At 39.2% G+C, this 27,964-nt stretch overlaps 1 protein-coding gene across 2 annotated transcripts; it reads left to right on the top strand.

Annotated features, from left to right (window-relative positions):
• The first annotated feature begins 118 nt into the window (after positions 1 to 118).
• acox3 (acyl-CoA oxidase 3, pristanoyl) lies at positions 119 to 27,964 on the top strand. 2 transcript variants are annotated; one of them, XM_022211549.2, is made up of 19 exons: positions 119 to 260; positions 1,674 to 1,848; positions 2,627 to 2,724; positions 2,846 to 2,981; positions 3,441 to 3,515; positions 3,719 to 3,808; positions 4,009 to 4,152; positions 5,891 to 5,979; positions 8,730 to 8,826; positions 12,451 to 12,633; positions 13,327 to 13,449; positions 13,572 to 13,692; positions 13,772 to 13,894; positions 17,522 to 17,635; positions 19,005 to 19,120; positions 21,009 to 21,183; positions 21,267 to 21,334; positions 21,925 to 22,011; positions 27,279 to 27,964. In XM_022211549.2, the coding sequence occupies exons 2-19, from the start codon at positions 1,729 to 1,731 to the stop codon at positions 27,396 to 27,398; spliced, it is 2,079 nt and encodes a 692-aa protein (XP_022067241.1). In that variant the 5' UTR covers positions 119 to 260; positions 1,674 to 1,728; the 3' UTR covers positions 27,399 to 27,964. The 2 variants fall into 2 exon arrangements, with proteins under 2 accessions (XP_022067241.1, XP_022067242.1); XM_022211550.2 differs by lacking the exon at positions 119 to 260 and adding an exon at positions 295 to 776.

Here is a 27,964-nt window from a genome sequence, read left to right as displayed (position 1 = left end):
TTCTTACATAGTGGTAGTACAGGTGATTATTTGGTGTCACAGAAGTGCAATACAATTGTACAATTTGTTACTGTCGCACTAAAGCGTGACGTAAGGTTTGTCATCCTTGAAGTATGTGCTTTTATTCTGGAGAATACGCAGTGGAAGTGACGTCTGTCTTTGCGGAAATCAAGATAAAAGTCCTCCCACTTTACTGGTGACGCGAACCTCTGATATACAGCTGATTTTGAAAACACGAAGAAGAGAGAGCGGCAAAGAAGGTAAGTAAGGGAGAGTTCACGCAGAGCTTCAAGGTAACACCAGTTTAATTAACGTTTTTCCTCAAAGAAGTCACTTCTTTTGTCCACGTGTTGTGGCTTTAGTCACACCGTCAGTTTGTGTGATAGCGGACAGAAAAGCATGCAGACTGCTGAGGAGCTGTTGCTGTTCAAGTAAAGGTTGTCTCTGTGTAAACTCCACCTTTTCTCCATCGTGTCCGCCAGTAAACAACAGTGACAGTGTGAGGAGACAGTCATGTCATGTCATGTCGGCATTTTCCAGCTAAACAGTTTGGAGCTACTGAACCTACAGTCCCGCACAAGCTGCATGGACAATTCAGCCTTTTATGGAATAGCCTTCAACCTTGCTCCGTTTTGATAACAGCCAAAAGACAAAGGTTACTTTGAGTTAAACCCAGTCATAGGAAACAATGTTGCAAGTTACAGGTTATTGGTGACAAATTCGCCGAGCTGACTCCGGCTTCCTCCCACAGTCCAAAAAGAGGCTGACATTACTTGGTAATTATAAATTGTTCGTCGGTATGAATATGAGTGTGATTGTTTGTCTCTATGAGCAGCCCTGTGATAGACTGGTGACCTGGCCAGATGTTGACAGCGATTTTGAAAACTGGGCTCTTGCAGAGTTAGCCATCACTTCCAGTGGTGTGTTCTCTATAATAGAATAGAAGTTCATCGAGAAAAAAGATTAGGAAGTTTATTTATTCTATCACAGCTTATTTATTGCATTGCTGGAAATGCTGTGCCTTTTGTTGTTTGTATATCAATGACAATAAACAACCTTTGAACAAGATAGTCACGGACTCCAAGAATATGACCCACTAAAATGTTAATCTGTGAAATCAGTGAGTGATACTGAAGGGATTAATATAAGCCACCCCGATTTGTGTCATAAAAAATTTTCAGCTGTTCAACTACTGACTCCATATTCTACATATTTTGTTAGATCTTCATCAAACTTAGTACATATCATGTTTGGATGCTTTCTGAACGTTGTTCATATGTTTGATTTGTGATATTATTGATACATGGAAAGATGGCATCATGAGTCATTGTTCCATTTCTCGAAGGTGGGTCAACTTAGTTACTGCTCAGTCATTAAGTCAGTGACAGCTGTCAACAACCAATCTTCTACTACTGGAAAATTCCACCTCATAGAACGTTCTTTATTGTTGTTCTGTTTTTCTCCAGGCCAAGCTGGCAGCTCTAGATATTTTGTTTTCTCTGAATAACATTTAGTCAAAAATGTTTAGTTTACTATCATGTGTGACGCCGCAAAGCATGAACATTTGTTTGTCGGTAAAGTACTTTCCTTTATTTCTATGTTAATTGACCAATTGACTAATCAAATGGTCTGTGCAGAAATCCTGATTTTCTTTCATATTTCTTTTCAAAAAGAGAGAAGTGCCTTATTCCTCTGCATTGGGAACCCCTATATCCTCAACCCAAGAGTATGGACCATGACCTGACTGACCTTTCCAGCAACCTGCTGGATGTCTACAGGAAGAAAGCATCTTTTCACTTGAAGGACATGCTTAACTTCATAGAAGGAGAGGAAATACTGCTGTTTAAGGTTAGATCAAATTTTCTGCTACTGCTGATGTTTGAAAGTGGTCAGTTAATGCCCCTATGTGTAGGATTTTACAAACAACAGCAACTTCTGTTGGTATTATAAAGAAGACACTGCATCGGTCTAACTGTGACATTAATGAGACGTTACAGATACTTCACAAGGGAATAAAATATTCTGGCAAAAAGAGGACAAATTACAAAGTAGTGTATGCATTTGCTTCTGTAAATCGCTTACGTTTGAAGTAAAAAAAAAATGACTTAACCAAGAGGAAACAGCTGATTCTGCGTCAGATTGATCTACATTTGATACTGTAGTGAGTACTTGTGACACGTGGGCGGTATATGTTATGTTAAGTCAAAGCTTCATGGTAATGAAGGACAGTGTCACGAAATTCTCATTGACTGAGGCTGAGAAGACAGTCTAACCACAACATCCATTTAGTAGCTGTTCTTTGCCTTTGGATTATATGAAGTTCATAGTTCAGTCTTGACAATGGACACTGTGAAAACAATCTGACCACATGCATCAGTAAGGTCTTTACATCCATCCTTTCATTTTCTTCTGGCTTTTCTGGGAATGGGTCTGAACTCAACTCTTTTCAGTGCTTCGACTTCAAATGTCACTTCATTTCCTTGTTCTGATTCAACTGAAACTGAACTGTCAGAAAACAGAAGTAACTTCATTCATTTGTAGTGGTCAGAAAACATTTTAGTGGCCTGTACCATGTCAGTCTTTCTCTACATATTCTGTACACTGTATTTTCTTCTCTACGCTGCAGCAACATGTGTTTACAACTTTGGAAAATGATCCTCTGTTCGCCCGTCAGCCTGGTGAGGACATCCCTATTGAGAAAAAGAGAGAGCTGACCTTCCTCAGGTATCAACATACTTAGACTCATGCTGTACGATTCAGTTATTTCAACACCCGTTAGTGGTTACACTGTTGCATATGTACAGACCGTACATGAAGAAAATAAAACTTGAGATGATACTTGCAGGGTGAAACAGCTCTTTCGCTACAACTTCCTGACAGAAGAAGAGACAATGGCCAACCCCTCGAAGAGTCTGGCGCTCATTGACTGTTTGGGGATGTATGACTGGGCTATGCATGCCAAGTACTTTCTCAGCCTAGGGGTAAATATCTGTAATATGAGTTGCTGTGGTAAAAATTTGAGAACATTTTACTCCACTTAACTTTACACTTTAATTTATTAATAATGTTGTTACTTCAGATATGGTATATTTAAAACACGGTGAAGTGAAAGACAGACACCATGCTGTCCTCTCGGTGAATTTTCAGCATCAATAAATTAACGATATGCTAAAGAGTCAAATTTGCACAGAATTCTGACCTAATACTTGCACAAATAATGAATTGCTGAATGTGATACAATTGGTGGTTAGTTGCTAGCATGAATGTACATACATTTATCATCTAATCTTCATCTATGTAACATTTGGGTACATTTGGTCGTATATTTAGCGTTATAGCCATAAAAGCCTCATGATTGTTGCTGGTATTTCTTTAAACTTTGTTCCGTCTAACCTCTCTTTCTTTCCAGTAAGTGATACTGAACACATCTTCTGTTTCAGATGTTTGGAAGAACTGTCGCCAGCTCTGGATCTCGTCGACACAACAAATTTGTTGAAGATACTAACGACATGACGGTAAGAGTTCAGTACAGCTTCGCACTGCCAACAACCCTACCTTACAACATGTCGGTGCTTATTCAAGGCCGTTTAACTGGACAGAGCAGACTTTGAAAGGGTGGTAGCTCACCATCATAATTCCTAAGTTTATCAGTGAATTTTCAGGAGCAGGAACTTACTGTATTCACAATAAATGTGTCTGTGCGTGTATTTCTTTGTAGACCTTTGGATGCTTTGCACTAACAGAGCTAAGTCATGGCAGCAACTCTAGAGCCATGAGGACTACAGCCACATATGATCCTTCCACTGAGGTCATCACACACACACACACACAATATATATTTGTGTAATTGTTAAATGACAATATATGTAGCTCATGGAGACATAAAATGTTTACGGTATTTATGTAATAACATTTCAAACCTCATTTTATTTTAAACAAGTAGGGCATGAATTTGGACATGGCCACAGTTAGCACTTATTAAATTCTGATTATGTTCCTTCTCTGTAGGAGTTTGTGATTAACTCTCCAGACTTTGAAGCTGCCAAGTTCTGGGTGGGGAACCTGGGAAAGACCGCCACCCATGCTGTAGTGTACGCTCAGCTCTACACACCTGACAAGGTCTGCCATGGCCTGCACTCCTTTGTTGTCCAGGTAAGACTCTGACCATTGACCCTTGATAAAGAAACAGCTGGTGGCATTATCAGGCACTGTTGTCTGATGTGGTGAGATAACACAGTTGCATCATAGAGTACACAGTATTATCCACATTTTCAGCCATCTGTGTTGTTCTGATGTGAAATGAACTTACCTTTTGATGCACAACATTGGTCAAAAGTGACCCATATTTAACGGACAATGAGTATCCCTCTCTTCACAGTTGCTTGAGTAGAAAATACTAATTATTTTTACTGTGCTATATTACATTCTTCACATTGCCTTAGATTGTTTTTTAATGCTGTACCTTCAGATTGTATAAAGAGTCTGGTCTGGTGGAGTACAGCCACATTCCCAATGGCACTGCAACTACTGTCTCCCTCAGGTTAAAACAAAACACTGATCGCACGTAGATTTAACAGGCAATTTACAGTGTAATGTCAGCTCATGATGGCCTAATGAGCTTAAATGGCATTTTGACATGGAGGTTCATACCAGGTGTGTGAGAGATGGGGAATAGACGTCTCTTAAATTTTGAGGACTTTAGAACGTGGTGACACCGATTATCTTTACTTTTCACATTATAAAGTGGGATCATAAATGTCATTGATTGACTTTCTAAAACATAATATATAATGACAAATAAGACAACAAGCAAAGTATCCAATTTAAACAGTCTTCACATGTTGGTTTGCTTACTGAAGTGTAATGTACATTTCAGATGCGCATGACAGTTTAAATGTGACCACACAGCATATAGACATGTGAATTGTCTAAGTGTGTATGGAGCACATCTCGAGATAAACTGACCATATTTACAGGTTCATGTTATCTGAGGAGGACCTCTGTGGTTGAATGGATGGCAGGCAAATCCTCATAAAATAAAAGAAATGAAAAGGAGAGTAATGTGCATGTATTCTTTTTTTGAATACACTTCAAGTGTTACATGAATGAGTGAACATAAAAGCAGACAAAAACAATGTGGGACCAATTGGTTGTGTATTGTAAAGGAAGGTATTGAGATAGCTGGGGAGTAGCTCTGACTGGTTCCAGTGGCAGAGGAGCAGGAGCCTCAACTAGAAGTGTGGATCACTGATCTTAAATGGAGCTGTGCAGGGTAGAAAGAAGTATGTGTGCAAGGTAGCCATAGTGACGGTAGTAGCTGGAATGTCACATGAAACATCTGACACAGCTACAGTGTGAGGGTAAACAGGACAAGTCAAGCTTAATTGCTTTGGTTTATTGTTCATATGGTTTTACATTGAGCACATACCAGAAGGTTAACTAGACACAATTTAAGAATGAACTCCTCATTTGGTATTTATCCGTGCTGTCCATCCATTTTATGATTTGTGGGTTATCTTTGTCTAATATTTAATTAATCTGAAAATAAACTTGATGATCTGGAGCATTTTAGTGTGAGAAATGTGCAAAAATTGAATATTTTTCTGTAATTCTACTTTACATAGAAGACTTATTCACAATAAGTAATTATTCACACCCTAATCATCATTTAATAATTTTATGCAACACAGCAATATAAAAATGTGTGAAAAGAGCATGACTCTTGAAAAGTTACAACATTTTGAGAACAGTTAAAGTCAACTACTCATCCAAGAATATATATTTTAACAGGGATGCTTTTAAATCCAATGACTGGACTTAGAAATATAAGGAAAAGTGCATAATGATAAAATAGACAAGATCTTACTGCCGTTTTGTCACTGTGCTGTAGGTGAGAGATCCCAAAACCCTGTTATCTCTGCCTGGAGTGATGGTTGGAGACATAGGAAAGAAGCTGGGCCAGAATGGACTGGACAATGGGTAGGTGGCAGCCAGTATTGGAGGTTTTGAGAAATATTTATAATTGCTCACCTTTATAAAAAAAACAAAAATAGTAGGTACCCAAATCAAATTATACCAATATTAAAGTAATAGTGCTTGATTACAGATTATTCTGTCACTTTTAAATCACCTCAATACTTCCAATTCAAATAAAATATTTTTAAAAATGCAAGCCTTTACAAAGATGCTGTTATGCTTGTTTTGAGTGAGAATAAGCTCCGACTGCTTTGCTGCTGGGAGGCAAACTGATTAAAAGACTTAGTTATTAATATTAGTGGTACTGGTGTGATATGTGTGACCTGAACTGTGATATTTTCTTTATGTTGGAGAGAAGCAATACTAGGAAAACTCTACAGACCCCAGAGGACAAGCTTTACTGGGCAATAGAGTGTATGCAGTCGGTTGATCTGAATGTGACAGAAAATTGTTTTAGCTGTAACCTTTGAATTTGTCCAAATCACAAAAAAGAAAGAAAGTCTCAAAGTCTATTGACTGGCTTTTTCTGGAGACTGTATGAGACAGTTGTGAAAAAGGAATCAGAAGTTTGATGCTTGCCACTGATATAACTGAATTAGCTTAGAATTGTTAAATGTCACATTCTAGGATCATGCTCTTAACCTGACAGTGGCACGTCCATGCACGTGTTCTATTATGCAAGTTTAAAATGAGTGATAGCTAAGTAGACTTAACATGAGTCGGCTTCGTACTGTTGGAAACTGTGTTGCATTCAACATTTTTTATGGACACTGCTGGTCCTGTAAAACAACATGACCAGCAGTACATGCATGCAGTACACTGTACCCCTCAGTACTTGTGTAAAGCCACTGGATGGAGCTCCGTACACTGTTTAAAGCTCATAAACGTCACACGTAGACAGCCACTGTGAACACTGATCATGTTACAATTCAACGTTTTGCTTGGAAACTTTGGGTTCTGGCATTTCTGTGTATGTAAGTTCACTATTGACCATCCACGAAACAATGTTTCAGACCAAGTTCATCCTCTTGGGGTAACAGCAGTCCCAGTTAGTGGCCACTCCTAACAGAATGCACCTCACGAAACTACAAAAACTTCTCAGGAGTGGTTCAGGGATTACACCAAAGAGACGAAGCCAGTGCCTCAGTCTCTGAACTTCCCGAATTTCACTCTGATCAAGGATCCATGGGATACACTGAAACACGCCCAATCTACAGAGGCCTCAGCCCTCATAGAACCCACTGCCAACATCCCAGTTCTTGACAAAGAAATAAAACATACATTCCATTCCATGTGAATTTCAAACCCATTCCACCAACCAAAGGATTAAAGGAGTGGTTCAAACATTATCAAGTCACGTCTGCATATGAACACTGATACTGATTTTTCTTGTTTTTGTCATTACTATGATTAATATTGGTTATTAGAAGATTTTTTGCTTTCTCATGAACCCTTACTGTAAGTCATAGGGGGTTCAAATCAAATGGGACACAGTAAGGACTTTTTCCAAAGTGCCTAATTGCAACAGCAATAACAGTTAAACACATGGCTAATGTTCTATCTCTATGTTAAGAATATAAATAACTTTAAATCTCTCTTTTAAATATACAATTTACTGCTTTCTTACCTCCATTGTTTTAGAGTATATGACTGTATGATAGACTGTTCTCAGTCTTTGATCTTGCATTTTATGATGTATTTTACAATTTCTCATTTAAAAATCTTTTATTGCTAACAGTTGTTTTGCTTCCTGTTTTGTGTCCTGCTTTACATAATTAAGTATGCTAAAGGGTCTCAAAAAGTGGCACATGATACCATGTTCTAATAGTTGTCAAGTCAAGTGATTTACATCAGTCTGGAAAGGGTTACAAAGCCATTGCGAAGGCTCTGGGACTCCAGCGAACCACAGTGAGAACCATTATCCACAAATGGGGAAAAAACGGAATAGTGGTGAACCTTCCCAGGAGTGGTCAGCCTACCAAAATTTCTCCAAGAACACATTGGCTTATGCAGGAGGTCACAAAGAACCCAGATGAACATCAAAAGATCTGCAAGCCTCACCTGCTTCAGTTCAGATCAGTGTACATGATTTCACAATAAGGAAGACATGGGGAGAAAATGGCATCCATGGAAGAGTTGCAAGGTGCAAACGACTCCTGACCAAAAAGAACAACCCTAACCCTAACCCTGAGCCCAAAAACTTTTGGGATAACATCCTGTGAACTGATTAGTTAAAGATGGAACTTTTTGGAGCTCATGGATCATTACATCTGGTGTAAAGGTAATACCGCATGTCATAAGAAGAACATGATCCCAACAGTGGAACATGGTGGTGGTAGTTTGATGGTTTGGGGCTGCTTTGCATCGACAGGACCTGGACGACTTGTCATAGCTGATGAAGCCGTGAATTCTGCTCTCTATCAGAAAATCCTTCTGCAGAATACCCACCAGTCAGTTCATGCCCTAAACCTCTGCACAAATGTGTCATACAGCATGGCAATGACCCAAAGCACACAAACAAGTCCACCCCTGGGTGGCTAAAAAAGAACGAAAGTAAGGTTTTAGAGCGACAGAGGGAAGGTACAGACTTGAATCCAATTGAGATGCTGTGGCAAGACCTTAAAATAGCAGTTCATCTTTGTAAACCACATACTTTTTCACAACACTGTAGGCTGTACTTTTATGTATTTCTGTGCAACCAAGATTTTTTTGATTTTTTTTTTTTTTCCCCCGATCTTTCTCTTTCTCTACAGATTTGCATTATTCCACAATGTGAGAATCCCACGGGAGAACCTATTGAATAGGACAGGAGATGTTACTCCTGATGGACGCTACGTAACACCGTTCAAGGTCAGTGTCCATTACTACTGATTGCCAAAGCAGGGTATTCCTAGTATTAAGTTAAATAAGTACAGCATTCCCGCTAAAACGTTTTTGACGATTGATAGATGATTGTGTTGGATGCTGATACTGAATAAATTTGGCCCCTGTATTTGCTTTGCTTTCAGTTTTGGGTTTTTTTTTTTTGGCTGCTTGAAAACAGGTTGGGAACACATCATTAATGTTTTAACCTTTTTCGCTGAAATGCCTAACCTAACCCTGAGCAAGATACTATTACTTTACTCATTAGGGAGTTATGTCTTTAAGCTCTGTTTTTGATTTCCACCAATTCCTGAGGGAAACACTAGCCCTGGTTGCTGTTAAATGCTCCACTGTGTTTACAGGCGCATCTCTAATTATCTCTGCTGGCTATTTGCTGTTGTTAGGATACTTTACAGTTTGTTTATGTGAGCCTTCCCCCTAAATACAGTGAACTGAAAACTCAGAATGCCCCTGTGACTGCTGTGAGATGCATGGACATGATGAGAAGATTGTTTGTAATGAAAACCAGGCCTGCAACAAGTTAAAAAAAAAAAAAAAGTCCCGCACCCCATGAGAGGTGTAAATAACCAGGAGTGTGTTCATCTTGAGTAAAACATCTGGAGATGCTGAGTACACAAAGGCAAGATGGAGAGGGAAGGTTTTCCATTGGACAGCACTATTTGTCTTATTCTCCAAATTTTAAAGTTTTACCTTTTTAGTAAATACTTTGTTTACATACAGTATACAACAGACATTACTACAGCGTGTCAAGTAATTCATAATTGTATTATCTCTCCATGATTACATTGCTTTTATGTTAGTAAATAGGGTGTTTGCTACTATGTAAAATTTGTAGATTAAGTTTGACTTACTATACCTAAAATGAAGGCCACACAGTAGGAACTTGAAAATCAAACTTCATCATCACTAAAATATGTCCACATTTACACTCCCCATCAAAAATATTTGAACAGGGATTCCAATTCCTTTGTTTTTGCTGGAGACTGAAAACATTTGGGTTTAACATCAAATGATAAATGTGAGACAAGAGATCAACATTTCAGCTTATATTTCCAGGGATTTATATCTGGATCTGTTACACAACTTAGAAGATGGCACCTTTTTTTGATCCCACCCTTTTTTTATGTGAGAAAAAGTATTGCAAAATGTGACTGACAGGTGTGTTTTCTTGCCCTGATGTGTAAAGACTGCATCTATATTTAGAAGTGTAACCAACTAAACAACCAGAGAGTTGTCTATGAGTGGAAAAACAAGCAATTGTGAAGCTGAGAGAAGATGGAAAATCAATCAGAGCCATTGCACAAATATCAGCTATGGCCAGTACAACCATTTGGAATGTCCTGAAGAAGAAAGAAACCAATGGTGTACTAACAGATGTTGAACGGGTAGACCAAGGAAAACAGCAGCAATTGATGACAGAAACATTGTGAGAGCTGTAAAGAAAGACACTAAAACAACTGTTAGTGACATCAGCAACAACCTCCAGAGGGCAAGAGTGAAGGAATCTCAATCTACTTGTTCACAGATGACTTCATGAACAAAAGTACCGAGGCTGCACCAGAAGATGCAAACTGCTTGTTAGCAAGAAGAGTAGGAAAACCAGGCTGGAACTTGACAAACGGTACAGAAACAAGCCTCAAAAATGGGACAAAACTGGGACAAAGTTTTATGGACTGATGAGACCAAGATGAACCTTTACCAAAGTGATGGAAAGGCTAAAGTTTGGAGAAAGAAGGGATGTGCTCATGATTCCAAACATACAAGCTCATTTGTGAAACACAGTGCAGGTAATGTCATGGCTTGGGCTTGCATAGCTTCTTCTAGGATGGACTCATTAGTCTTCATTGATGATGTACCACATGATGGCAGCAGCCAAATGAACTCAGAAGTCTACAGAAACATTTTGTCCGCAAATTAAAAGAAAGATGCAACCAAACTGATTGGGAGATCAGCAAGATAATGACCGAAAAACATACTGCCAAAACAACAAAAGAGTTCATCAGGGTCTGGAAGTGGAAGGTTTTAGAGTGGCCAAGTCAATCTCCAGACTTCAACCCTATAGAGCGCTATTTAACCACGCCTGACGAACGTCAGCGGGGTTACTGCATTCGGTGCGGTATCTGGCTGGCTGGGTAAGTACTGTATGTATGTATGTGGCTATGTCCATTCCGATATCTCTGCAAGTGCTGAAGTCAGGATAATCAAACTTAGCACTGAAGATCAGTCTAAGGTCCCCTACTCAGTTGTGGAGTTACAGGTCAGCAGATCAAGTAGGAAGGGAGATACGTACGATGATCAAAATTGATACATATTGCATCATTTGTATAGGGAGGACAGAATTTTCACCAGTAGAGGGCGTGGTTTTGCCCTCTACTGAGGGCTCGTCTCGTTTTACCTGCTGAGAGGACACTGAAGGGCGTTACACCTCAAAACAAACATCAACTGAAAGGAGTTGCAGTGAAATCCTGGAAAAGCATCACAAAAATAGAATGCAAAAGTTTGGTGATGGCAATGGGTCACAGGCTTGATGAAGTTATTGCAAGCAAATGATTTGTAAATAAATATTAAATGTTATTCACTTTAGCCTATTTTAAGTTTATCAGTTTCAGTATTTTTGCTCATCTTAAAATTTGGTGTTCCATTACAAATATCTTCTAAATAGTGTATCAATGTTGATCTTTAGTCTCATATTCATTGTTTGATGTCAAACTCAAGTGTTTTCAGTCTACAGCAAAAATGAAGGAGTTGGCCTCACTGTTCCAACACTTTTGGAGGGGAGTGTATTTGTAATGACAGACTGAATCCTCCTCTGCATGAGTGATACCAAACTTCCGCAGAGATGCTCTGCCAATTTTAAAATTTACCGAAGATGTTCCATTGGAATAAAATCAGGTGACATAGTTGGCCAGGGAAAAGTTTCCATCTTTTTATTTATCAGAAACTCTTGTGTAACTTTGGCAATGTGCTTTGAGTTGTGATCCTGCTGGAATATTCCTCCTCTGAAGTACAGCAACTCACAGAATCCCTGTGCTAAGTCTGAAGCAATTTATCATCTGTTTTTGTAGAGCTAGATGGAGAAAATAGTGCACTGTCTGTGTAATTTTTGGGGGAGTCCACTGTAGCTCTGGTTAGTGGTACTATGGCTGTACTGTACTTCCTGGCTACTACTGCAACTGTGTTTTCACTGATATGTAATTGTTCAGATGTCTTCCTGTATCTTTGTGGCAATATGATACAGACATGCAGATGGATACATTCCTTAGATCCAGATCTGAGAAAATTCTGGTGTTAAGGGCCATTTTATTACCATGTTAATGCAATTAGACTAATTTGAAATCACAGGTGTTCTCGGCTTTGTTTCAATGATCGCAGACTTTCTGACTTCTGTCAAGTGACAAAAGGTGTATTTGCTTTTGTTGCCTACAGTTTTTACTTTAGGCCTGTATTTTCAACATAGTCATCATAAAGTATTTGTTTTTAATTATTCTAAGACAAAATACTCTATTGTTCAACTTGAAATATAATGCAATCCTTCAAAGGTGATACAATTGAACATAATTTGCTTCCTTGATGTTCCTTTCCTCTTTCCAGGACCCCAACAAGCGCTTTGGGGCATCTCTAGGTGCCCTGTCAGGTGGCAGGGTGTCCATCACCAGGATGGCTGTGGTCAACCTGAAGCTGGCTATGACTGTAGCCATCCGCTTCTCAGCCACCAGGAGACAGTTTGGACCCTCAGACAAAGGGGAGATTCCTGTTTTGGAGTACCAGCTGCAGGTCAGAATGGAGGAATTAGCTGGAGAGATGAACAGAGTGGCTGAAAGATTCACAAAACATGAAGTATATCTTGTTGCCTTTAACATCCTAAAGCATTATGAAGTATGCTTATTAGGCAGCAGGATTCAGAATTAAAGAGCTGTGTTTTATAATTGCAAAGTAATTAAAGAATGTGGCCATTATTTGAGAATTTTATCTGAATCAGTATGAAACATGATTACGGAATTTCAAAGTGTTAATTCAATTCAATTCAATTCAATTTTATTTATATAGAGTCAATTACAGTCAAATCGTCTCAAGACGCTTTACAGAACCCATATGCCTGACCCCCAGAGCAAGCCCAAAGGCGACAGTGGCAAGGAAAAACACCCTTTTAACAGGGAAGAAACCTCGAGCAGAACCCGACTCTATATAGGGGGGACCCATCTGCCTGCTGGCCGGGCGGGTTGAGAAGGATAAATGAGGAAAAGGAAGTAGCAACACATTACTGTGAAAATCACTTTTTATTACCATAAGATATTAAGATTATTAAAGCATGTTATCACAAAGAGAGAACTAAATCAGACTAAAACAAGACTGCACTGTTAGATATGAAACCAAGTCTAACATATCCAACAAAGTCATACATTTTTATGGATAATGTTAAGGAAGGTATCTAAAGCCACATCTTTTCTCTGTGATTTATTGTTCTAGCAATGGCGTCTGATTCCGTACCTGGCAGCAATGTACGCTCTTGACCACTTTTCCAAATCCATCTTCATGAACTTTGTTGAGTTCCAGATCGGACAGATAATGGGAGACAAGAGTGACAGACAAGTGAGTAAGCAAGCATAAAGTTTGTGTCTGTGGAGTGTATGTCCACACTGTGTACACCGGTGGGTACTCACACACTATTCTGTATAAACTGAAGTGGTACATGTTTGATGCGTGTTTCTCAGGCAGAGATGGGCAGGGAGATCCATGCCATAGGTTGCTCCAGTAAACCACTGGGCTCATGGACTGCTCAAAGGGGGATCCAGGAGTGCAGGGAGGCCTGTGGTGGACATGGATACCTGGCTAGTCAGTATTGGACATATAGATATTCATACAGAAACACAAATGCAGATCCCTAACTGCCATAGTTTTCTGTCTGTTTCAGTGAACCGGCTGGCTGATCTGCGTGATGACAATGACCCAAACTGCACATACGAGGGAGACAACAATGTGCTGCTGCAACAGACCAGCAATTATCTGCTCAGCTGGCTCCACGCCAAACACATCAGTGAGTCCTCTGTCCACTGAGGGAGTTTTACCAGCTTTTTTGTTGTTATGATTTCCAAGTACTTTCCCACGTTAGGATTCACATTGTTTTAGATATTTGCCGTGGAAAAGGGAGAGTTGAGAGGAAATATGGTTGAGAAATGATGGTAAGTTCAAATAAAGAGATGGACCTGACTTTGGGGATGTTGTAATTCATGCAGAAAGGGATTTTTACTGATACAATATTAAGACAATTGTCCAACTCTATTTTGTACCCTAAAAAAGTAGTGTATGCAGTGATCAGGAACACTAGTGACACAGGGTATAGTTCACAATTGTGCATCAGCAGTTGTCTTTGAATGTATCTTCTTCTTAGCATCTGTCTTTCTCATGGCCATATTAAAGAGAGAGAAGGCCTGAACGTGCTCACAGCCTTTGTTCAAGAGAAATAAATTGTAACAGGGTTCATTTGAGGTGACCTATAGGATCTACAGGATGATTTCAGGTGACTGCAGTTGACAGATGCAGCCTGTATGATATTCTGAGATGTCTTCAGCTAACAGCTGCAAGAAAATTCCTTAGTAGAGGGAAAGAGTAATTTTTCCTTCACAGGCAGTGGCCGTCCAAAAATTCTGAAGAATTTCACTTCGCCTGCAAACATAGTTTAATTCTGGACAAAAAAAAAGCACTCCATAGCACAAGAACTGCTCATAATTCTTTTCTAATGGAGGATAACGAGACCAAACCAAGGTTTATTTTCAGTAGTGTAGCCAGACTGACAAAGAGTCACAGCTCTGTGGAGGCTTGTGTTTCTTTGGAACTTAGCAGTGATGACTTCATGACCTGCTTTAAGAAGTATAGTTTTGACTGTCAGAAAAATAATCATAAACATGTCTTTAGGTGCAGCAGCTTTAGAGATGTCCACCGAACCTGACTTCTATTTGGACATACAGTGGGTATGGAAAGTATTCAGACCCCTTGAAATTTTTCACTCTGTGTCATTGCAGCCATTTGCCAAAATCAAAAAAGTTCATTTTATTTCTCATTAATGTACACTCAGCACCCCATCTTGACAGAAAAAAAACAGAAATGTAGAATTTTTTTTGCAAATTTATTAAAAAAGAAAAACTGAAATATCACATGGTCAGAAGTATTCAGACCCTGTGCTCAGTATTGAGTAGAAGCACCCTTTTCAGCTAGTACAGCCATGAGTCTTCTTGGGAATGACGCAACCAGTTTTTCGCACCTGGATTTGGGGATCCTCTGCCATTCTTCCTTGCAGATCCTCTCCAGTTCTGTCAGGCTGGATGGTGAACATTGGTGGACAGCCATTTTGAGGTCTCTCCAGAGATGCTCAATTGGGTTTAGGTCAGGGCTCTGGCTGGGCCAGTCAAGAACGGTCACAGAGTTGTTCTGAAGCCACTCCTTTGTTATTTTAGCTGTGTGCTTAGGGTCATTGTGCTGTTGAAAGGTGAACCTTGCTCCCAGTCTGAGGTCCTGAGCACTCTGGAAGAGGTTTTCCTCCAGGATATATCTGTACTTGGCCGCATTCATCCTTCCTTCAATTGCAACCAGTCGTCCTGTCCCTGCAGCTGAAAACACCCCCACAACATGATGCTCCCACCACCACCGGGTTCTTCTTTACCTCTCTCACCAAGGCTCTTCTCCCATGATTGCTCAGTTTCGCTGGACGGCCAGGTCTAGGAAGAGTTGTGATCGTCCCAAACTTCTTCCATTTGAGGATTATGGAGGCCACTGTGCTCTTAGGAACCTTGAGTGCTGCAGAAATTCTTTTGTAACCTTGGCCAGATCTGTGCCTTGCTACAATTCTGTCTCTAAGCTCCTTGGGCAGTTCCTTCGACCTCATGATTCTCATTTGCTCTGACATGCACTGTGAGCTGTAAGGTCTTATATAGACAGGTGTGTGCCTTTCCTAATCAAGTCCAATCAGTTTAATTAAATACAGTGGACTCCAATAAAGAAGCAGAACCATCTCGAGGAGGATCAGAAGAAATGGACAGCATGTGAGTTAAATATGAATGTCACTGCAAAGGGTCTGAATACTTCTGACCATGTGATATTTCAGTTTTTCTTTTTTAATAAATTTGCAAAAATTTCTACATTTCTGTTTTTTTCTGTCAAGATGGGGTGCTGAGTGTAAATTAATGAGAAATAAAATGAACTTTTTTGATTTTGGCAAATGGCTGCAATGACACAGAGAGTGAAAGATTTCAAGGGATCTGAATACTTTCCGTACCAACTGTATCTGTTAGACCCCGGTCCCAACCAGACTACCCAAGGATGTTTTTCTTTCAAATTTACAAATATTGTAAATTATTGGACATGACCTCTCTTTATTAACAGGCTGACTGCAGACTTTTAAGATTCTTTCAATTAAACCACTACTCAAAAGACTTATTCTGGATCTAAGTCTTTTGTGAGTTATAGACCTATATCCATCCTCTCATTTATTTCTAAAATTCTTCCATTACGTGACCATCTGCACAGAAATGATTTGTTTGAAGAGTTTTATTCAGGATTTAGAATGCATCTTACTACAGAGACAGAACTTCACCATTGATCTTCTGGTAGCTTCAGAGAGTAGGCTTGTCTCAATCCTGATCCTGCTGAATCTCAGTGTCACATTTGACGATTGATCGCAACATTTTATTACAGGAATTGGAGCATGTCATTGGGAATAAAGGCATCACACTAAACTGGTTTAAATCATATATATTGACATATTTCAGTTTGTTCATGTTACTGATGATTCTTCTGTTCCCACCAGAGTTAGTTATGGAGTTCCACAGGGTTCTGTGTTGGCACCAATATCATTGACTTTGTACATGCTTCCCTTGGGCAATATTATTAAGAAGCACTGCATAAATTTCCATTGTTATGCAGATGGCACCCAGTTATATTTATCTGAAAGCCAAATAAAACCAATCAATCAATCAATCAATCTTTATTTATAAAACACTTTTCATACATTAGACATGCAGCACAAAGTGCTTTACATAGAATAAAACGCACAGAGAATAAAACACACACGCATACACACGCGCGCTTACCCAAAGACCAAGATCCATCTGGTCTTAAATACCTTATTGTACCATATTAGTAGAGCCCTTCACTCTCAGACTGCAGGTTTACTTTTGCAGAGCTTTCAGTTAACAGGCTCTGTTGTGGAATCACTCCTCTCTCCAGCTGTCTCTGGATCTGGAGCTGTACATCTGTGATCTGCAGTCACTTTTGTCACGGATCTCCAAAGTGCTTATTGTTCTCTTTTGTATTGTTTGCCTGTTCTCCATCTGCTATCATGCTATCTCTTACCCAGCCACTTTTTCAACCCCTCATCCCATCCTCACCCTCAACTGTTTGAAATGGCTGCTTTCCCTGAGCTCATTCTGAGTTTGTTTTTTTATGTCCATCCTGGGAAAGCAGAGGTTTTTGTTCCTTTCCACTGTTACAAAGTGCTTGTTTAAAAGGGATCCAAAGGAAGCTTTGGATATGTTTGGCTTTCACCTTACTATGTGAAGTGCTATGAGATGGCATATGTTGTGAATTGGTGCTATATAAATAATTGAATTGAATTATTGTGGAAGTATGGTTGGTCTCTCAAGCTTCAGTGTGTGTTGTTTGATTTTAGATGGTTCACGGATTGAGTCTCCTCTTCACACTGTGGATTTTCTGGATGATTACCAGAAGATCTTGGAGAGCAGGTTTACACCAACAACAATGGAGCAGTGTATGGACTCTGCAGGTATTTAGTATTTTTTGCTTTTTTAGAATTAGATCATCCTTACTGCATGTTGTTTCCACACTTTACAGTATATTCTGCTAAGACTTGAATTCAAAACTTTTCACAGAACAATAATACAACTTTTCAGTTCCTGTTTTTTCATAATGTCAAAGACAATCAAAGATCTAATCATCTCAAAAATCAAATGTCTCACTGTAAATATCTTGATTCACTAGAAGAACAGTGCAGTTGGAACCTTCAGTAATGAAATTTTTGTGGAAATGAACACCACCCTCAACAACCCATCCAACTGTTAGGGATTACCAAACAAGTAATCTTCACTGACTATCTCTTTCTCTTCATCATTCCATAAATGTGTTGTCATGGCTTTATTTTCTAATATTTCTTAGTCTTGGTGATATATGATCGAGCACTACTGTCTGTTATGTCCGTTGTATTGTCACACTGAGTCCACTGTCAACAGAGTTCTTTAAAATTCAAACGAAGCCATGTTTCTTTTTGTGTTAATTCAATCTGGACTATATGTAGGTCTGTGTCAGACAATTGTCATTGCCAAAGCTGATCTTTACAAATCTCAAATCAAATGTTAAAATATCCCTTTATTTTATACATGCATAAAACTCCGCTAGCCAGATGCAAATTAAATAAAAAGTCTTGCTGAGACTCTTTTATCACACATCAAACCTGACACTTTTCTCCACCCGTTCCAATCTGCTCTCTTCCACCTGTTCTCACTACAGATCACAATGTCATCTGCAAACGTCATAGTCCATGGAGACTCCTGTCTAACCTCATCTGTCAGCCTGTCCATTAACATAGTGAACAAGAAGGAGCTCAGAGCTGATCCCTGATGCAGTCCCACCTCCACTTTGAGCTCCTCTGTCACACCTACAGCACACCTCACCACTGTCTTACAGTCCTCATACATGTTCTGCACCACTCTAACATACTTCTCTGCCACTCCAGACTTCCTCATACAAAACCACAGTTCCTCTCTGAGCATCCTGTCATCTGCTTTCTCCAAATCTACAAATACACAATGCAGCTCCCTCTGACCTTCTCTGTACTTCTCTATTGAGATTCTCAAATCAAATACTGCATCTTTAGTACTCTTTCTTGGCATGAAACCATGTTGTTGCTCACTAATACTCATTTCTGTCCATAGTCTAGCTTCCACTACTCTTTTCCATAACTTCATTGTATGGCTCATCAACTTTATTCATCTGTAGTTGTCACAACTTTGCACATCTCCCTTGTTCTCATCCCTTGCTAAAAGGCTTACTGGTTTCCATAAAACCAGGTCACTTTACCCTTCTGGTGCCTCGCAGTTTAACCCAGTTAATATCCTTCTTGTTGTCTATCAAATCAGTGCCTGTGGCAGCCTACAAGTGGCTGGTGTGTTTCCTGCTTGGGGAGAGTCAGAAGAGGCTGGAGCAGCAGAGATCCTTGGGAAAGGATGACTTTGAGGCCCGCAACAACAGCCAAGTAAGACTGACACACACAGGATAGCCTCTTTGCTCAAGATACAACCAACATTTTTGGTCTTAGTTGGCATTCAGGGTTCACCAACTGCTGTGTCTGCTACCAGGGTTTTGACAGAAGATATTTGCTTTTCATCCAAGAAAAAAACTGAACTGCAGAAGTTCTGAGGGTAACGGCTGAAAAGTCTTCTGTTAAAACCATTATTTCCATTTAAGTTGTAAATCACAATAAAATACAAGACCAATACTGCTGATTTCTTTCCTATTTTTTTCCCAAAAAGATAGACATTATGGTTTACATTTTTTTTTCTCTTGGCTAGCTGATTAAAAACAGAAATAACTTGTGCTTAGCTGAATCTCAGGTGTAAGGGGCTGTCATGCTGGGGCACCAAACTTTTTCAACATTTTTGTGTCTTCATAGTGTCTTGGCTGCCACCGTCGGGTTTGTATTTATGTCACACATCCAAGCTGGAGGTTACAGGGTCAGACGGGTGTGTGCTGTAGTTCTGGGAAATGTGTGTGTCACTGGATTCCATAATTTAATTGACTTGTTTTTATGAGTATAACATTTTCACATGGTCGTATTACTCAGTGTTTGGGTACATGTACAATGTTTGTTTATAAAACAATGCTTGATTCATTAATTTCAGTAAAGTACAGCTCCACAGCATTCTGTTCTGTAATAGCATGCTAGATTTCATGTGTTAAATGTCATAACATGACACCAGGTGTTTACATTTCAAAGTTCCTTAGCTGTAGGAACAAGGTTTTTATATCTTTGTACTAAATTGAGTTGCGCTTCCCTTTGCTTTCAGACAGCTTCAGTCCTTTTTCATGGATTCCACAACATTTTGGAAACTTTCCTCTGAGTTACTGCTCCATGTTTACATAACTCATCACATTATTTGTGCAGACTTGCTAGCTGCACCTTCATTTTGCAAATTGACTGTTCTACCACGTGCCAAAAGTTTTGTACTGCATTGTGACAGGGAAGGCCACTGACAAGTTAATGAAACCAGTTTGACCAGACTACTGCTGTGACACATGCATTATCTCACTGAAAATTGCCATAAGAAGATGATAAACTGGTCATAAAGAAATGCAATGAACAATAAAATGTTTCTCTTCCAGTGTTTCCCTACTTCCTGTCTCTGTGATTTACAATAGACTGGACCTGTCACTGATAGAAATAGGAAGTGAAACGCAGACATCTCAGTGGCTAGAGTGTAAATGTGATTCTTGTAGCACTGCTTTACTAGCCTAGCCGCGCTAGACAACCCACGGCAACAAATTTAATTCTCTGCCAGGGTGGGTCTAGTTACCCTTCATAAGGCTCGAGGCTGGATTCTCCTAAAACTGGCCGGACCAATCACCATGAAGTGTAGAGTCAGAAGGCGGGCATAACTAAGTGATGACAGAGGCGCGACGATTCTGACAGAAACAACCGGCGCACAATAAGCAGTTATCTTTCAACCTTGGCTTTGGCCACAGCCCTTAAAGATTTGAAGCTAAAATTCAACTTGAAAGATAAACAAAGGACGGCACTGAAGTGTTTCATTGAGAAGAAAGACGTATTTGGACTTACACCGACGGGATATGGCAAATCCTTAATATACCAGTTGGCTCCGCTGGTTGGGAAGCTAATGGGACTTAGCCACAATCCGCCGGCGCTCTAGGAACTACGTCAGCCTATTCATTGCGCTGATTGGTTGTATACCTACCCAATTGCTGCAGAGTGATTTGATAGACAACCTTTTAGCCCGCCTCCCTCCCTGTCGAGCGGCCCTAGACCCTTGTGCCTTCAGAACATGGGTCTAGCGTGGCTAGGCTACTGCTTTACTACTTTGTTTAAGCAATAATTAAAAGCATAAATCTTCCCTATGTGCATTCAGGTTTACTACTGTAGGTCCCTTGCCATTGCCTACATTGAATGCAACTGCCTCCAGAGATTCCATGATCTGACTACTGATCAGGACACGCCAGCTGGTCTCAGACCAGTGCTAAGCAAGCTGTGTGCCCTGTATGGGCTGTGGAGCCTCAGCAACCACATGGCGACACTCTACCAGGGTATGTACTATTACCTGTTCTACATAGAAATCTATAGAGAAATCTGAATCTTGATTGTGTAACACTGCATTCATCCTGTACAGGCAATTACTTCAGTGGAAGGAAGCCTGCAGAGCTGGTCCAGATGGCAATTCTCGCTCTCTGCTCCCAGGTACAGAAACATCTGTCCTCCTGTCTGCCTCACTCTTTGTCAGGTCTCACAGCAAATGATTTATGGTCATTAGCAGACACACTGGGAGTCATTGTCAACATGTCATTTAGTTAGTTTGCTACATTACTGAAGCCAGATTTTCTTGTCACACGCTGTATGAATCTTTACCATCGACTGACCCCAGCCACCAAAGCTTTGCTGGGGCCACATTTTAGACCTAGTCAAGCTAGTCACATTTATGATCTCTTCAGACTTCAAACTTGGCCTAAAAATGGTCTGCATTTCAATTTCTGTATAACTAATCTACAGTACCTATTTTTCATTTTTCGTGTTTGTCTTAAACTTAAGATTTTCTGATGACCTACTATTTTAAAAAATTGAAAATGTAGTAGTTAAGCATTTGCATTCCAGGTAATACCATTTATCCTCTGTGTTTTTAATTTACATGACTGTTGTTTATTGATGTCAGGTCTTTCCTATCCTTGTGTCCATCTATACTTTTCGCCAGTTTTTATGAATCTAAATGATGAAATCATGGCTTTGGCTGACGATGCTTCTCCCCACCTGACTCTTTCCATATCTTTCCCCAGCTGAAAGATGATGCGGTAGCGCTGGTGGATGTCTTTGCACCTACTGATTTCATCCTTAACTCTCCCATTGGCAATGCTGACGGACAGGTAAAGACTTACAAAATCACAAAACCTAATGAAACAGTAAAAATGTCTTTGTGTTGCATTTGTTTGCTCACCCTCTGTCCAATACCAGTATTATGTGATATTATGTGACCTGTCAGGTTCCGACATAATTGTGAGGAGCAAGTGGTGTTTTCTGTTGAAGCAGAAGGCAAACCCTGTCAGGACAAGGTTTTGAATGCTCCAGAGCAGTCATACAATGTATGGTGAAAGCTCTAAACAGATTTGATAAAAGTTCAGATTTTTTTCTATATTAAATTTCTGTAGTTTCTATATATTTATATTTATATGTCATTGTCATGTTGGCTGCTGATTGGTCCGTAAACTATAATTAAAAAAGAAAATTAGTGAAATGCTACCAAAACATTCTTGAACTAGCAAATGTCTTTCTTCTCCACTAAAGAAGCTGCTTAAAGGAGAATTCCGATTCATTTCAACCTGCTATATTTCTTGTTCATGCCGCTATTGTGGCTCTTGCTGACTTTGTATTTCTCACATCCATTGCAACAAATTGGGGAAACAGTGTTTGTTTGAGATTGTTAGTTTTATCGTTTATTTTGCAAATTTCCACTGTCCGATTTCCAGTCTGTTCTTTTCTATTCTGTTCTTTTTTTTTTAACAAAAACTATACTATACAACAGACGTGAGTTCACTGCTATGCAAAATCAATTAAACGTGAAATGATTTAAAATTTTCTCACTTAAGTATAGTATTTGCTCTTTTTTAAAAAATAAAAGCCTTTTTACTGTCTCAAAATACAGATGCCATAGTAGTTAATGAATTTTACAAAGTCAGTGTAACGTTTCTTATTAAGATTCAGGTGTTTTCCAGAAATTTCCAATATTTCATATGCCCACTTTTTTCATCACAGACTCAATACTCCTCAGCATGTAAGATACCAAGGTTCACTAATTTCATTAGAGATACTTTACATTTTCTCAGATGCAATTTTTTTCAGCTGCTTTTTGCTGGAGGGTTTAGGTTGCTCTACTTTCTCGTGGATTCAAGTCAGGCAGCATACATACTCAGGTTGTAGTTTTCACTTTTTTCTTTTTTTTTCTTTTTTTAGAAGGTTTTAGGGATTTGCTCTTCTGTCAGGCTTCTGGAGAATAAGAATCATCTTGTCAGCCGTCATTGTAATATCTCACCATAGACATTCATAACACCATCTGTAGATGTCAACCTCCACCACCTCTGCACTTATCCAGCCCAAATTATCACACTCCCATCTCTGTGATTCACTGTCACTTTCACAGTGGTAGTCCTGCCTAGGTTCTTGCCAAAAATGCTAGAGTCCATCTGAGCCACCAAACACATTTATCTTCACCTCACCTGATCAAAGAATGTGCTCCCAGTGTTCACCATGCATTTTTGCATGTACTTAAGCAATGTTTAATTAGCAGTTTAGTGTTAAAAAGCAACCAAGGTCTTTTTTCTTGGATGTCGTCCATCGAGGTTGACGTCTTGCAAAGTCCATCAGACTGTCTGAACTGTCACCAAAACTCCCAGTTTCAATCAATAATCCCAAGTCAGGAACACTTAGCCATCTGTTTTTCATAGATAGATTTTGCAAGTAGTGCACTATCTGTGGTGTCATTTTCACTGTGACTATCATAAGTGATGCTATGACTTGTTCTGTGCCTCCTGATTACTGCTGGAACTGTATTTCAACTAATTTTTAGTTGGTCACTCATCTTCCTCTTTCGTTTTCCATCTTTGTAAAGTAACGCAATCGGAATTTTTCCTTCCTTTGGCCATTCTTTTCCACATGCAACCATGATTTAGACATTGAGATAGACACAGGTTAAGTTCTAGCATTCGCATGTCCCTTTATTACCATGTTCTTGGATATTAGATTAACTATACATCACAGATCTATTCAGTTCTGCATCAACGACTACAGTTTTTTTTACTTGTATGCCGGAGATTATAGGTTTATTGGTTTTGTTGGCCGTTTATACTTTAGGGCCCGTATTTTCAATATTGTCTTTCTAAAGTATTTGTTTTTGATTGTTTGTATGAGGACATACTCCACTGACCGGCTTAGGAATAGTCCACTTATTAAGAGGTGAAGCAATTTTAAATCATTTGACATTCAAGTTATTTTACACTGGAGAGTATTCACTTCTGTTACAACACACACTGATAGTAAAATAGACTGAACGGAGTGTGTGCATCTCCACAAGGTCACACACAATCATATGTGTTGATGCTTTTTCTAAAATTTTTATTTCACGTCTCCCAGTATTAAAGCTAAGAACACTGGTACCAAAATAATTACATAAACTACATTCCATCTGTGTGCACTCTGGGACATGTGTAGTCTGCCAGGTTAAATCTCATTACTGGAACAAGACTGTAAGGCTTTGGCTGATCCAGGAAAACACACACACAGAGTTGTGTTTGGTAAGAAAAGAAGAAAGCAAAAGTCATTAATACTGTTTGACAGTTGTTGACGATGACCCTGCGTGCAGCGTCTGAGAACTTTTCCGTTGTATAACAAGGATAAGCCATCTTTGTTTTCCCTGCCCCCCCAATGCAGATGTCATGAACAGCCACAATGTATTCTGTTACTATGTGTCAACTTCAGGGTTCATGAAGTTTATTTTTTCAGTTGATCTCTCTAATTTGTTTGTAATAAATTAAAGGTTTATAGTTTAATCATGAATCTTGATATCACAGGCTGCTTTTTTTTACTTTTCCCTTCATCCTTCTACTTTTAGAATCAGTTACAAAAGACATTTCCAAACATCGACAAGGTCTCTCTAGTGTTTTCAAGATATCAATCTTTGGAAGACTAACAAAGTTAGGTGATGCTAGTGTCCCAGTTGATTCCATGTCCTGAGATCCTGTGAAGCATATCTCTCCATGGATGGTGAATTTAATTACATGGGAATCTTGATCAGCTATAATTTATCATCAGCAAACAAACCCTTGTCCTGTTTTCTGCTCCAAAAAGTGGTTCCAGTGCTGTGACAACAAAGGGAGTCAAAACGAGTTAAAATCTCGAACATAATAAAGAGACACCCACACAACAGTCAGTGAACTTTACTAGTACTACCACAACTTCTAGCCATCTATTCACGAGAGCCACTTCATCTTGTAGGAGGGTTGCAGGAAACTGGAGTCCATCTCAGCTAGCATTAGGTGAGAGTTGCATACAATCTGCACAGGTTGCCAACTTAGTATCAGCTGTTAATCCACCGTACATGTCTTTCGGCTGTGGGAGGAGGAGGAAGCAAGGAGTGACACATAAATACCACTGGATGCAAACCTAGAATCCTTTTGCTGTACTGTAAGGCAATAGTGCTAACCATTTCAAATGTTGGTCTACCCCCATTAGAGGCAACAGATAGCAATAGCAGTTCTAGAATTCTTCAGTTTTACATTATTTTCATTTTCAGTTCTTACAAGGGAGACCTTGAAATACCCATTTATACCAACCATGGCGACTTTAGTAATTTGTCATGAAGTCATAAAGGGTCTGCAGTGTTGTCTAGCCAAGGATCTGTGCAACTAGGGCAGTGTCCCACATTCCCTGCTGATTATTCAGATACCTTTGCATATTAATCATCTTCATGATTCATAAACTGATTTTGTTATTTTCTGGAAGGGGAACACTTCCAGGCAGCTTGTGAAGAAATCTTACTACTATACACACATAGACATGTGACTCAATCCTATTCCTATCTGTGGTGCTGTCATCTCCCTCTCATCCTCCTTCCTGTAAATTTCTAATAACATTTATCAACAACAGAAGAAGAAATGCATCTAAAGATTGAAGAAGATAAACATTGTGAAGTCAGAGGCTGTCTGCAGGGCATTCTGCTTTGACTCACTCTCCAGAATCTCCATTATCCTGGATTAACTCAAGTGTAACCAAATAAATACAGAACTGTGGTCACATGCAAATACCCAGTGTGGTCCGGACCCATAATTCATCAGATCTGTGTGGGTTGTTACTGTGCAGTTATTGAGACGTTACATTCGAACATTTAGTTGTATGTTCAAGATGGCTGCTTCCCTTCATGTGGTTCGTACAAAACCACCACAGAAATGCATGATGAGCTACTTGCACAAGCAGCACAGTGGTTAGATTTCTGCTTTTTGAAAAATATAACTTGCCATGGGAACCCAGTATGTATTCAGTTGGTGATGCAGAAATTGTCTAAATAGGTCAAGTTTGATCCTGATTTGCTGCCAATTCTGTTCACCCTGCTGGTACTGCAGCTGATAGAACACAGACTAGACCATTGATTACTCTGTTAATTTTTTATTACAGACAAGATTCAGTCAGTAACATTAATTTCACTTTGATTTTGGCCTCAATTTACAGTGATACCCTGCATTATGGGATGGTGTCAGACCGAAATACACTTAAATACGATATCATGTTTGAATATTTGAAGTCGGAAGTTGAACAGGTCTAATGTGCTGCTGTTAGTTGTCAATAATCAGCTGCACTGATTGATAAAATAAACATATAATGCACATTTAACAGTTTTCTACCAGCATTCCTGTCTTCCATCATTTCCACCCGCAGCTTTTTACCATCATACATTTTTATGTTTCTCATTTATAGATAGATGGATAGATAGATAGATACTTTATTTTGCTTTTTGTTGAGCCGACTTGCACAAAGAAAATTAGATTCGTAGTATACCCCTCTGGAATCAACATTTTCAGCATCAACATGTGTTACAGGTACTAGGAAAAAATGTGGCACATACAGTAGATTTTTTTAAATTGACATCTTTTATTTGCATCCATAGTTGGCAGCTATCTTCTCTGTTTAAAAATAGCTTGCAGTTTGGACCAATTATGCCAAAAAGTTAGCGAATACAGAATTTTGTGAAACTTGGTAAAACATAATTGAGACTTCATTGAGACTTGTAGAATGGAGTGATTTTGATGAAGTTGTTCAATTTTCAGCTCAGATTCAATTATTTTTTTCTGATGGAAACGTACATCACAGATGAGTAGTTCAAGGACCATTAGAATGTTGTCCGTAAAAATGCTTCTTTCTGCTTTTACAGTTTTTGGCAATGTTAAGTGGTGTAATTGTGGCGATTTGTAAAAAAATAACATGCCTTCTAAATGTAACACTTCCAAACCTACCAGTTGGTTTTGGGGTTCAGAGGGTTTACTGATCACCAAATGCAGAACTTTACAGAGCATCTTTTGTCTTTAGTGGGTTTGTGTGCACAGACAAAACGCTTCTCTGACTCACCTGTTTGTGTCTCTTCCTGCAGCTGTACAAGAACCTGTGGTCGACAGTGATGCAGGGCAACCAGGTGCTGGAACGTCCGTCCTGGTGGAAAGAGTTCTGTTCCGACAAACCTGTGGTCGGATCCCTGCGTCCAAAACTCTAGGACCTCGGCACTGCTGGGAATTCCAACAATGCAAAATGAAGAACAGTTTGTGCCAAACCCCACCCGATAGAGTAGGTGACGAGCCCCTAGGTTTGGGGCTGTCAGATGAAGATATGAAAATTAGATGATGTCAACAAGAAGTAATGTTTCACTTGATTTCATACTGTAAACAGTTATTTTGTTTTATCAACTCAACTGCAAATCAAAAGCAGTTCTCGCTCATTTGTTAAGATTTTCTCTGGTTTCTGTAAAGCTGAACGCCCTTCTGACACATTTCCTGTCTTGTGCATCTTTGACATTTAACACCCATTTGACATGCATATAGGAGCGAATATAAATTTTTCAAAAAACATAAAGCTTCAGATCTGAATAAATGCCTAAGGTTGATTTTAAATGTATTTTATATTCCAGGGAAATGATGTAATATTTGTAATATTTAGTAAACATGAAAAGTGCTATACTGTAGATGATGTACAGTATCATGTAACTGTGTAAAGAATGATCACAATTTTGTTCCATGATGTTATTATAACATATAACCAAAATAAATTTACTAAGACTGCTCA

The sequence above is a fragment of the Acanthochromis polyacanthus genome, chromosome 23 (assembly GCF_021347895.1).
Source record: "Acanthochromis polyacanthus isolate Apoly-LR-REF ecotype Palm Island chromosome 23, KAUST_Apoly_ChrSc, whole genome shotgun sequence".
NCBI lineage: Eukaryota > Metazoa > Chordata > Actinopteri > Pomacentridae > Acanthochromis > Acanthochromis polyacanthus.
Note: the sequence above shows the minus strand (reverse complement) of the source record. Positions and strands in the feature narration are given on the sequence as shown.

Bases quoted from the DNA above. Each gene is read 5' to 3' on its own strand.
- acox3 (XM_022211549.2), top strand. From the start codon at position 1,729: ATGGACCATGACCTGACTGACCTTTCCAGCAACCTGCTGGATGTCTAC. The intron at 5,980-8,729 runs GTAGGTGGCAGC...CTTTCTCTACAG, and splicing joins CAGAATGGACTGGACAATGG to ATTTGCATTATTCCACAATG. The intron at 13,895-17,521 runs GTGAGTCCTCTG...GTTTGATTTTAG, and splicing joins GCTCCACGCCAAACACATCA to ATGGTTCACGGATTGAGTCT.